The following is a 12,246-nucleotide window of genomic DNA, read 5'->3' as shown; positions in this document are numbered from 1 at the left end:
TTTACAGGGAATTCTCATCATGTTTGAAGAGATAATTGTGCTCAGAACTCCGAAGGAAATTCTGTTTCGGATTACATTGGATATCCTACTTAGAATTCCAAACACATTTCTGTTCCTGATTACTAACTAAGAGAATCCTGCTCAGGACTCAAAGGACAATCTTTTTGACGAGGACTGATGAAATCCTCTCAAGCTTTGACCGAGGCTTGTAGGAATCCAAAACAACAGATTCATTGGGCGAGACTTTATATTTTTCGGATTTTATGTTTTTAAGTGTAAGTCACGCAATTGCAGACGGAAACCAGCTCAGGATGATAGAGTGTGTACAACTCAGAATTCCATAGGCGATACTGCATAAGATTCCAGAGGGAATCTTGATTACTATTATAGAGATAACCCCGCTCAAAACTTTAGAGACGTTGAGGATTTGAATTATAAAATTAACCCCAGCAAAATGCCTTTTTATTACGCTCCCTAATCTACCTCCGCTCAATTTGCACCATGTGCTTGTTGGCCAGCATCAGCAAGAACGCCGCTTCGAACTTCAGATCGCTCATCTTCAAATCCGTCCTAAATCGAAACCGTTTTACCATCTTAACCAGCACCACCTTCATCGAAATCATCGCATACCGCATCCCGATGCAGTTCCGAATGCCGGCGCTAAACGGAATGTAAGCGTACGGATGCCTTTGGGCGCACCTCTCCGGCAAAAAGTGATCCGGATCGAATTCCTCCGAGCGTTCACCCCAGATGCGGCGATCCCGGTGAATCTTAATAACCGGTATGCCGACGATGGCTCCCATCGGAATGGTCCACTGGTCGTCAACCTGCAGTTCCTCAGTGCAAACACGGTTCAATATCGTGGCAACGGGGATTAGACGCATCGTTTCCTTTATCACCTGATCCAGGTACGCCAGCTTCGGCAGATCTTCCAGCGCAACGTAATCACCTGCTGGGATCACTTGGGCCACTTCCCGGTAGACACGTTCCTGTACCTCGGGATGCATTGCCATCATCAGCAGCGTGCTTGCAACCGTGCTGGAGGTTGTGTCCACCGATGCGAACAGGAACGTATCGATGTTGTCCATCATGGTGGCGTAATCCAGCTCACCGGTTCCGTAGGTGAGTCGTTCGAGACGGTCGATGAGAATTTCGGTATTGGTGCAGTCGTTGTTGGATGGGGGTGTTTTCCCTCGCAATACTTCTCGTGCTTGCACTATCTGGCGAATGGAAAACAAAAGAGTATAAGTTTTAGTCAGATTTGGTGGAACTTATTTGGAATGTTTTGAGATAGCAAAGGTCCCTGGCGAAGCTCTATGGGAATTCATGGCGAAGTAGCTGACAATCGTGAGATGTAATGATTGTCTACTTTTCTTTAGTCCTTTCATGATTTCTTCAGAAATTCTTAGAGATATTCTTCCAGCATTCCTGGAGAAATCGATGGAGGAATCCCAGGAGGAATCCTTGGAGGTATTTGTGGAGGAATGCCTGGAGGAATTTCTAGGAAAAAATCCTGGAAGGATCCCTTGTAGAGCTCCTGGAGGAATTCCTGGAACAATACGCGGAGGAATTTCTTGAGGAATCCCTAGGGGAATCCGTAGAGGAATAACGAGAGGAATTGCAAGAGGGAACTCGAGAGGAATTTCTGGATGAATCCCAGGAGGAATTCCTAGAGGAATCCCAGGAGAAATTCCTGGAGGAATCCTTGGAAGACTTCCTGGAGAAAGCCCCTGGAAGAAATCCTGGAGGATTCCCTGAAGGAATTTCTGGAGGAATTCCTGGAGGAACCCCTGTAGGAATTCCTGGAGGAATTCCTGGAAGAATTCCTGGAGGAATTAATCACTGGAGGAATACCTGGAGGAATCTTTGGAGGACTTCCCAGAGAAATCTCTGGAGGAATTCCCAGAGGAATCCCTGGGGAAATTCCCAGAGGAATCCCTGGAGAAAATCCCAGAGGAATCCCTGGATAAATTCCCAGAGGAAACCCTAGAGAAATTCCCAGAAAAATCCCTGAAGGAATTCCTGGAGGAATCCTTGAAGGAATTTCTGGAGGAATCCCTGGAGAAATTCCTGGAAGAATCCCTGAAGGAATTTCTGGAGGAATTCCTGGAGGAATCCCTGGAGGGATTTCTGGAGGAATCCCTGAAATAATTCTTGGAGGAATCCCTGAAGGAATTCCTGGAGGAATCCCTGTAGGAATTCCTGGAGGAATCCCTGAAGGAATTCCTGGATGAATGCCTGTAGGAATTCCTGGAGGAATCCCTGTAGGAATTCCTGGAGGAATCCCTGTAGGAATTCCTGGAGGAATCCCTGTAGGAATTCCTGGAGGAATCCCTGTAGGAATTCCTGGAGGAATCCCTGTAGGAAATCCTGTAGGAATCCCTGTAGGAATTCCTGGAGGAATTCCTGTAGGAATTCCTGGAGGAATTCCTGGAGGAATCCCTATAGGAATTCCTGGAGGAATCCCTGTAGGAATTCCTGGAGGAATCCCTGTAGGAATTCCTGGAGGAATCCCTGTAGGAATTCCTGGAGGAATCCCTGTAGGAATTCCTGGAGGAATCCGTGTAGGAATTCCTGGAGGAATCCCTGTAGGAATTCCTGGAGGAATCCCTGTAGGAATTCCTGGAGGAATCCCTGTAGGAATTCCTGGAGGAATCCCTGTAGGAATTCCTGGAGGAATCCCTGTAGGAATTCCTGGAGGAATCCCTGTAGGAATTCCTGGAGGAATCCCCGTAGGAATTCCTGAAGGAATCCCTGTAGGAATTCCTGGAGGAATCCCTGTAGGAATTCCTGAATGAAGCCCTGTAGGAATTCCTGGAGGGAACCCTGAAGGAATTCCTGGATGAATTTCTGAAGGAATTTCTGGAGGAATGCCTGGAGGATTCCTCTGAGGAATTCCTGGAGGAATCCCTGAAGAAATTCCTGGAGGAATCCCTGAAGAAATTCCTGGAGGAATGCCTGAAGGAATTCCTGGCGGAATTTCTGAAGGAATTCCTGGAGGAATTCCTGTAGGAATTCCTGGAGGAATCCCTGTAGGAATTCCTGGAGGAATCCCTGTAGGAATTCCTGGAGGAATCCCTGTAGGAATCCCTGTAGAAGAGTTCCTGCAGGAATCCCTAGAAGAATTCATGGAGAAATCCTTAGATGAACTCCTGGAGGAATATGTTGAGGAATTCCTGAAGGAATTCCCTGGACGTATTCCTGGAGGAATCATGGTGAAACTCCTGCAGAAATTCCTGGAGGAATCCCTGGTGAAACTTCTGGAGAAATTCCTGAAGAAATTCCTGAAGAAATTTCTTGAGGAATTCCTGAAGGAATTCCTGGATGAAACCCTGGAGAACTCCCTGGAGGATTCCCTTGAGGAATTCTTGGAGGAATTCTTAAAGAAATCGCTGGAGGAGCCCCTGGAGGAATTTCTGGAGGATTCACTGGGGAAATTCTTGGAATAATTCTTGAAGTAATTCCTAGAGGCATTATTATAGGAACTCCTGATGAAATCCTATGGGAAATCTCTGGAGAAATTCCTGGAATAATCCCTGAAGAATCCCTACAGGAATATGTTGAATAATTCAGAGAGGAATTTCTAGAAAAAAAACATTAGAATATTTGTAGGATCTCCTGGAAGAATTCCATTAGTGATTCCTCAAGGAATTTTTGGATGAATCCCAGGAGAAATCCCTGGAGACATTCCTGGATAAATCCCTACAGTGATTCCTAGAGAAATTCTTGGAGGAATCCCTGTAGGAAGTTCTGCAGAAATTCCTGGAAGAGTTCCTGGAGAAATTCCTGGAGAGATTCCTGGAGGTATTCCTGGAGGAATCTCTGAAGGAATCCGACTTACCTCTTTCGATAGCGCTCGTAATTTGGCCACTTGTTGAAGTTCAACTTTGTACGAAGGCGTCAAGCGATATAGAAACTCCGGAATGATCCAAGGTTTGTACACCCGTCGGAACATGTGGATCCACATTCTGCAATAGCAATGCTTCCATAACAATATGTCCTGAATAAAACAATCAGCAAAGCTCACTTTTCGGAATTTTCTGCAAATTTCTCGCAGAAATCGTAATCCTTGGCGTGCAGCTTCACCTGGAACAGGTTCACCAACGTGCTGGACAACGCATAAACACTCATCTTCGGGAGCATATCGACTGCCTCGCTGCCGACGAATCGATCCAGATATTCCAACTGCCCGTCGGCCTGTTCGTTAAATGTCGGCACAAAATCGCTCACCACCTGCTTGGAAAAGGGTGGCCCGAGCCGTTTGCGCAACATTCGCCACAGGACGTGATCGGCATTGATGACCCCTTTATCGAAACGGAAAAACTTCTGGAAAAAAGACTTTTGCACCAACTTCTGCGAGTTCAGAATAACCGCCAAATGCTTTGGCTGATCGAACAGCAGGGTCGCATAGGGTCCTATCCAGGCACGGAATGGCGACGGAAGAGTATGAAGAAACTTCAGCAAATATTCAACTACTGTCCTGGAGTTCAACCCGATGCCGATGTAGGTGCTGCCAATGAGTGGTAGATCGAACGGACCAGGATAGGTGCCCATCAGTTCGAAGAGGCGCTTCCGTGATCGACGGATCGTGAGGTAATAGGTCACGCCGGTAATAAGCACAAATACGAGCAGTAGCTGGAGCATTTTGCATCGAGCAGTGCTCTGCGGCTTTTCGAACAGAACTGTGGAACACGTCTATCTCCCACTGGATGCTGCCTTACGCCTATCATTATTACACTGTACTCGCTACTGCGAAGTTATTTCGTACATTGCGTACGATCGTTGCGATAAGAGTGCAGTTATAACAGCAGTCGCAAATAATTATTTAAATTAGCTTGCTATTAATGTGATTCTGTATGTATTATGAGAGTTTATAATAATTGCCAATTAATCGAGCACCTTAATATAATTGTTGATCCGTGCAAATACTTTGTGTGTGATTCCCATGACGTTCTCGTACACTTAGGTTCGGTCTCAATTGGGATATAAAAAATAATTCCAACTTAACCTTCCTTATGCACCTTGGGAACAGCTCGCTGATGTAGTATACGGTTTGGGTAAAACATGACCCTAATGCAAAGTGTTGGATCTTACCGCAGTGGACTGTATTGGGTTTTGGGGTTTGGAATGGGCTGGCTATTCGCTGGTTGTGCTCGCGTCCCAGGCAGAGACGGGCTAAATTGAAGCCGGAGGGTTAAATTTGACAGTTCGGAAACTATTTCAAAGCTAAAAAATCAATGAACTATGAACCATCAATTTTTTTGGTCTAATTCAAAAATTTTGTGAAATCTTTATCCAAAATTGTTGTGAGAATACTGTCAATAGGGGGGACTGAGGAGACTTGATCCCTGGGGAGACTTGTTCCCCCCATATTTTCTCGGAATCAAAAACAGTTTTCTTCTAGTATATTTTTTTCCAAAACAACATCTGGACCGACGACAATGTTTAGGCTACAATTGATTTTAATTGTGTATTGCATTATTTGTGAAAATTGAACCAAATCGTGTCAAAATTTCACAGCACATAGTATAAATAAAATACTGTCAAACGTATTTATCCAAATAAGGTTGTTATATAAATTTTTCAATTAATGTAGCTTAGTGTATACAACAGTGACATGGGGAGACTTGATCCCTCGATGATTACACACACTTTATACATGTGAAAAATAAAATTCTATTTGGAAGCCTCTGTTTACTCGGAATGCTCGTATATTCAATGATAAAACGTGTCAGATAATTATTATTTTATTACACACCATTAAAAGGGAGATCAAGTCTCCCCATTTTCAAACTACGGCATATCCTTAACAATTTAAGGAAATCTTATAATTTCAAATGCTCCGTATTCATCAAAAATACAAGAAAACTTGAAAAGAAGTTGAAGAGGAAGCTTCTGGAGTTATTTTCCCTTTAAATTAACCATGTGCTCAAAAGGGGATCAATTGTTACCCATTTTTGAAAAATACATCATAAGACATGCCTCCATAAAAACACAGTTTTGAAAACTTTACCAATAATTTGTCCTTCTGTTGTGTATAAACTTGAAATAGATGTTTACCTGCCATTCTGCACGAAAAATTGTTCTAGTTTTGTGTTTTGTCTTAAAGTTACAGGCAAATTAAGAAAAAGGGATCAAGTCTCCCCAGTAAGATGGCCCACACTTATATGAAAAACAAAAAAAATCGAAAAATGCCCAGTCTTACCTCCTCAATCACTTGTTTTGGACTCCCAGAAGCTACGTTCAAAATTTGAGCAAAATCGGTTGAGCCTAAGAAGGCGCTCAAAACGCTTGAAGTTTGTATGGGAAAACCTGGCCACATGTATGCAGACATTTTAAGTTTTCGAATTTTGCCGCTAGGTGTCGCTGTAAGCGTTTAATTAATCATTCTTTTTGGTATTATTGTAGGTGACTATATGCCAAACAACTTTGTCGAAGACCACAAAGTGATCCAACGTCTGTGAAAAAAGATATACCCTAGGAAAAGTGAGGATAAACTTAATTTTTATTTTTCCAATACATGTAAAGGAATGATATCAATAATGAAATCTCAATACTGTGCCTCACTTTGCCTAGGGTATAACTTTATTCACAGCCGTCGGATCACTTCGCGATCTTCGACAAAGTTCTCTGACATATAGTCACCTATAATAATATCAAAGGGTTTGTTTATTGAATGCTTACAGCGCCACCTAGCGGCAAAATTCGAAAACTTAAAATTTCTGCATACATTTGGCCAAGTTTTCCCATACAAACTTCAAGCGTTTTGAGCGCCCCCTTATGCTCAACCGATTTTGCTCACATTTTGAACGTAGCTTCTGGGAGTCCAAAACAACTGATTTAGGAGGTAAGAATTGGTATTTTTCGAATTTTTTGTTTTTCACATACGCGTGGGCCACCCTACTCCTCAGTCTCCTCTAAAGTGCAGCGAGCTCGTGGTTCATCCTTCTCCGTCACACACCATTCTCTTGTACACCGCCGAAAATCGTCCGCCTTTTTTGACCGCATCTTCTTCTGGAGCCCGTAGTAGGCCCGACTTCCACTGATGATGCGCCTTTGAATTTCACGACTCACGTTGTTGTCAGCCGTCACTAAGAATCCGAGGTAGACGAATTCCTCCACCACCTCGAAGGTATCCTCGTCTATCGTAACATTACTACCCAGACGTGTTCGGTTCCGCCTACCAGCATGTACTTTGTTTTTGAGGCATTCACCACCAGTCCGACCTTTACTGCTTCACGTTTCAGGCGGGTGTAAAAGCTCTGCCACCGTTCAAAATGTTCTGGCGATAATGTCCATGTCGTCCGTAGAGCACCCAAATTGACCGGATTTTGTGAAAATCGTTCCCCGGCTGTTGAGCCCAAGTCGTCGCATCACACTTTCCAGAGCGATGTTGAAGAGTAGGCATGACAGTTTAAGTATCTCCTTGTCACAGTCCTCAGTGAGATTCGAATGAACTGGATAGTTCACCCGAAACCCTTACGCAGTTTTGCACACCGTCAATCGTTGCTTTAATCAGTCTAGGGGCTGTCCATAAACCACGTGGTCATTTTTAGGGTTTCGGGAATTTCAAGAGCATTTACAAAGAATACTCATTGTATTTTACAATTTGTGGAAATTTTCGTTCCTCAATTCCATCAATTTATCTGCGTACGCCAAGGTCCACGTCCGTACATAACGATGTATGCTGAGCTAAATGTTTCGTTAACAAACACTTGAGAAAGCGGCATCTCCTTAAGATTTTTTCCTGGTATTTCTCCTGTGATACCTCCAGAAGTTTTTCTTGCAATTTTTTTCAGAAATTCTTGCAGGAATTCCTGCAGGATTTTCCCAATATTTTTTCAGATATCCGCCTAGGACTGCATCCAAAAATTCCTGTAGGGATTCTTCCAATTATTTGTTAGGATTATTCGATGGAATTATCCAGTGAATTGTATAGGGATTTTCCTGAAGATTCTTTTACAAAACATACTGCACTGGAAAAACTTGTAATTAGAAGGCACTAAATGTTGCTAATTGACTAATTGAGAGATGAAATTTGTGAAAAAATCGCGTTCTGGTGGGATTCGAACCCACGACTCCGTGTTTGCTAGACCGGAGCATTAACCAACTAAGCCACAGAACAAGTAACAATTCTGCGGAATGGAAAGTCAAACTGACTCCGAAGCCACACCGTGAACACTCCTTTTTCACAAACCCATCTCTTATTTGGCTTAGATGCCCATTTACAACACACTCGAGTTTGTGCCCACTAACTGCAAGTGAGAGCGAATTGTTTTTATGAAGCCAAGACTCTCGCACTCCGCATACCTAAGCCGAAATAAAATTCCTCTGTAGATTTCCCTTAACCCGTATCGGCCTGAGTCAGAGCATATGAACTAAAAATGTCGCCGTTCAGCGAATACACAACGGATTTTAATAATTTTTTGACAGTACACTCGTACATATGTCTAGTTTGTAAAAGTGGGCAGAGAACGTCGGAATGGTCCCCATGGCCGGAGTTATTCCGGTGGGTCACTGGGTCAGATTCGTATAAAAAGGGCTGTTTTTCGGTACACAGAGTGTTTTCAATTGTGATTCGCTATTAAACTCACTCTATTTTCACCAAAACTTATACCTCTGCAACCAAACATTGTTTCCACACAGTTTTTGACCGTTTAGGGACTACCGGATGTGGCCACCGGACATAATCTCCGGAGGAACGTGCCACATACTGTAAACTGGGGTACAAAACCATAATTCATTTTTTGCAGCTCTATGTATTGACTTTAGCGGTATAGTGTCTTAGAAGAATTTGTTCTATATACTGAACTCTTTATTTTGGGATTTTCACTTTTGTGATTAATCCACCTAAAAGTGCGACAGAAATTAACTTTTTTCAAAAATGAAGATAGAGTGTTTGAGTCTTCTGCAAAGTTGTAGAAAAATGCATTGTTGGAAAGTTTGCCGAACAAACTATTACCATATTTGCTTAATTATAAGAGATATGTGTCGTTTTTTGTGAACGACCCCTCAAAATAGTTTTTTCGTTATATCTTTTTCTGGGGATTTTTGGTAATTTTCGTGTGTTCTACAAAGTTGTTCTTTGTTATGAAATACACCTCCTTCTACTTTTTTGTCATTGGAATAACGATCCAGGTGGAACAGAGCCTGCCTCTTAACTGAGAAACGTAAATAGATTTTCTTAATGAGTCCTTGGAGAAATCCCAGGTGGAACCATGGAACGAATATTATAGAAATACCTGGAATGATAATAGGTCTCCTCCAAAATTTATTGAAGGAATTCCCCTTGCAATAACAACCACTAGCGTAGGCAGCATTTTCCTTTTTTTTTTATTAATTCTTTTTCATAAATACTAAGAAATGCGGAATGAAGGAGAGGGCAAGTCCCTTGTCTTGTATATTTACAACTGAGATTTCTACGAAAGTGCTGCTGTGAATCCTCGAGATATTTCTTTAAAATTTTTAACTGTGATTCCTTCAGAGATTTCCAGTATTATTTCAGGCGAAATTCCTAGAGAGAGAAATCTGGAAAAAATCATTGGAAATATCTATAGAAATACTTGGAGAAATCACAGAATGGATTTGTATATGATAACGTGGACATACTTGTGGAGCAATCTCAGCAAGAATTTCAACATTTCAGCAGGAATTCCTTGAGACGTTATCCAAAGATTTCTTCATTTTCCCAAGAGTTCCTCTTGATATTTTCGGCGAATTTCTCCAAGAGTTCCTTCAGGCATTCCTCTAGGAAATCTTCTAGGATACCTACCGTGATTTCTGCATTGATCCTTTGTGTGTTGTTCTCAAAACTCTGTGCCAAAGTTATCCTGAATCGCATACAGGAGAAAATAGACGCAGCTCTTCGGCGACAGCAAGAGGGTTCCGTGCCGGAAGATCTTGTGTTAACTATATTGTCATGCTCCGCATTATACTGGGGCAGGTTAACGAATTCCAAGAGTCCCTCTTTTTGGTGTACATTGAGTACAAAAAAGCTTTCGATCGTCTGAGCCACGAAAATTTGGAGTTTCGAATAAAATCGTCAACCTCATGGAAGCGCAGTACGAGGCTTTTACATGCAGAGTCCTGCATAACGGAGCTTTGTCGGACCCCATCCGGGTAGTTTGGTACTATCACCGCTACTGTTTCTCATCGTAATCGACAAGATCATGGTGGGGGCGATTGACCTTGGTACACGGCTCGTAGGCTAGTTTGGCAGTCCATTGCAATGGAGCATACTAGATCAACGACGCTCTAACATGCAGAATAAGCTCGACGACCAGACCGAACGCTCTTCTACGGCGGGTCTACCATCAACGTCAGCAAGTCCAAATCGTTGGCTATCAACACGGATCAAAACTCGATTTTTCAATTCCAACGTGAAATCTATGTTGTTGTACGCCAGCGAAACGTGGTTTTCGTGTCAGCAGAGACCATACAAAAGCTACAGAATTTCATCAACCGATGTCTGCGGTTTATAATTTGGGCCTGGTGGCCTCACAACTGGATTTCGAGTACTGAGCTCCATCGACGATGTCGTTGGAAACCGATATCAACAGAAATTCGAGAACGTAAATGGAGCGAGTCGACCACACACCACGAAAGAACGGAGACGAAAGCTGCAAGCAAGCGCTGGATTGGAATCCGGAAGGACATCGCAGCTGAGACAGACCCAGGGGCCCGCGGCGACGAAACCTCAACAAAGGAAATCAAAGAAGGCGAACCTTACCTGGGTCCAGGTCAAGGCTGAAGCCAGCAGCAGCTCAGGATGAAGATCTTTTACGTTGGCCCTATGTCCCCTAGAGGTGCTCAGGATACATGAGTGAGTGAGTGATTCCTGCAGAAGTTCTTTCTGTGATTGCTACAGGGATGTTTAAAAGGTACCTCCAAAAACTCACCCAGGATTTTTTTTTTGCCGAATTCCTCTAGTGACTTTTCTCTGAATTTCTCTTCGTATTCTGGAAATCCTCTTCAAATTTCTTTGAGAATTCCTGTTGAAAGTACTGTATGAATTCCTGAATGGTACTGTAAGAATGGTGTTGAGAATTCCTGAATGGTACTGTGGTTTTTTCCAGGCTTTCGTGGTGGCAATCCTACAAGAAGTGCTGCTGGAATTCTTCAACCAATTCCGGCTAGAAAAACTTCAGGAGGACTCCCAAGAGCAAAAACTGCAGAAATATCATCTAGAAGTGCTTGAGAAATCGTAAGAAAAAATACTTGGAGAAATCCTGCTAGAAGTTCATGAATGAATCCGTGCAGGAATTTCTAAGGTTATTCCGAGAGAAATTACTGGATCCTTGGTAAAATCCCTAAAAGGATGACCGGAGCAATTTGTGGAGGAATCCTAGGAGAAATCCATGGAGAAATTCCAAAAAATTTCCATGAGAACCCATCAGACATTTCTAGAGGAATTCCAAGAGCCTGCTGGGTGTCTCTGAAAACTCTTCCTGGGATTCCTCAAAGGAATCTCTGGTAATTCTTCCAGAAATTTCTGCTATGAATCCTTCAGAGAATTTGTGAAATATAACTCTAGGAATTTCTTATGGTATTCCAGTCATTACTGCTGAGATTCCTTCAGGAACTCCTACTGATTTTTTTTCGAATTCTTGATAAACTTCATGCATTTTCAGCATCTGAAATTGTTACTGTTGAGAACCTTCCAGGAATTCCTGGATGATTTCCTGCAGGTGGGAAACTCAGAAAAAATCCTGGAGGATTCCAGTCTGAAATTTATGGAAGAATCCCAGCAGCAGTCCAGTAGCAATCCCAGCAGTAGTTCCCAAAATAATCTGAAGAGGATTCCTAGTAGGAGTATTTAGTTTCTAAAGAAATCCATACTGGTATCGCTGGAGGAATCCCAGCAAGAATTTTTGGTGAAAATGCCAAAAGAGTTTTTGAAAGTATCCTTGCAAAAATTGCAGGAGAAATCTGAAGAATAAATTATTAAGTAATCATTGGAACTACAGGCGGAATTTATGAAAGAATTTCTAGAGCAATTTCTGAAAGTATCTGTAGAGAAATCACTGGAAGAACTATTTCAGGAGAAATCTGAAGAATAAATTATTAAGTAATCATTGGAACTACAGGCGGAATTTATGAAAGAATTTCTAGAGCAATTTCTGAAAGTATCTGTAGAGAAATCACTGGAAGAACTATTTCAGGATTTTTTAGAAAAATCCGTGGAGGAATTCATGAAAAAATACTTGGAGAAATCACCTGACAAATCACAGGAAGAATTCCTGGAGG

The 12,246-nt window shown here is 42.4% G+C and overlaps 1 protein-coding gene across 1 annotated transcript; it reads right to left on the bottom strand.

Annotated features, from left to right (window-relative positions):
- Positions 1-467: 467 nt before the first annotated feature.
- LOC109430500 (cytochrome P450 4C1) lies at positions 468-4,743 on the bottom strand. The gene is made up of 3 exons (XM_029876811.2): positions 4,028-4,743; positions 3,842-3,968; positions 468-1,220 (listed from the first exon to the last, which is right to left on the bottom strand). The coding sequence occupies exons 1-3, from the start codon at positions 4,642-4,644 to the stop codon at positions 480-482; spliced, it is 1,485 nt and encodes a 494-aa protein (XP_029732671.2). The 5' UTR covers positions 4,645-4,743; the 3' UTR covers positions 468-479.
- Positions 4,744-12,246: the final 7,503 nt, after the last annotated feature.

The sequence above is a fragment of the Aedes albopictus genome, chromosome 3 (genome assembly GCF_035046485.1).
Source record: "Aedes albopictus strain Foshan chromosome 3, AalbF5, whole genome shotgun sequence".
Classification (NCBI taxonomy): domain Eukaryota; kingdom Metazoa; phylum Arthropoda; class Insecta; order Diptera; family Culicidae; genus Aedes; species Aedes albopictus.
This window is presented reverse-complemented; position numbering and strand designations above follow the sequence as displayed.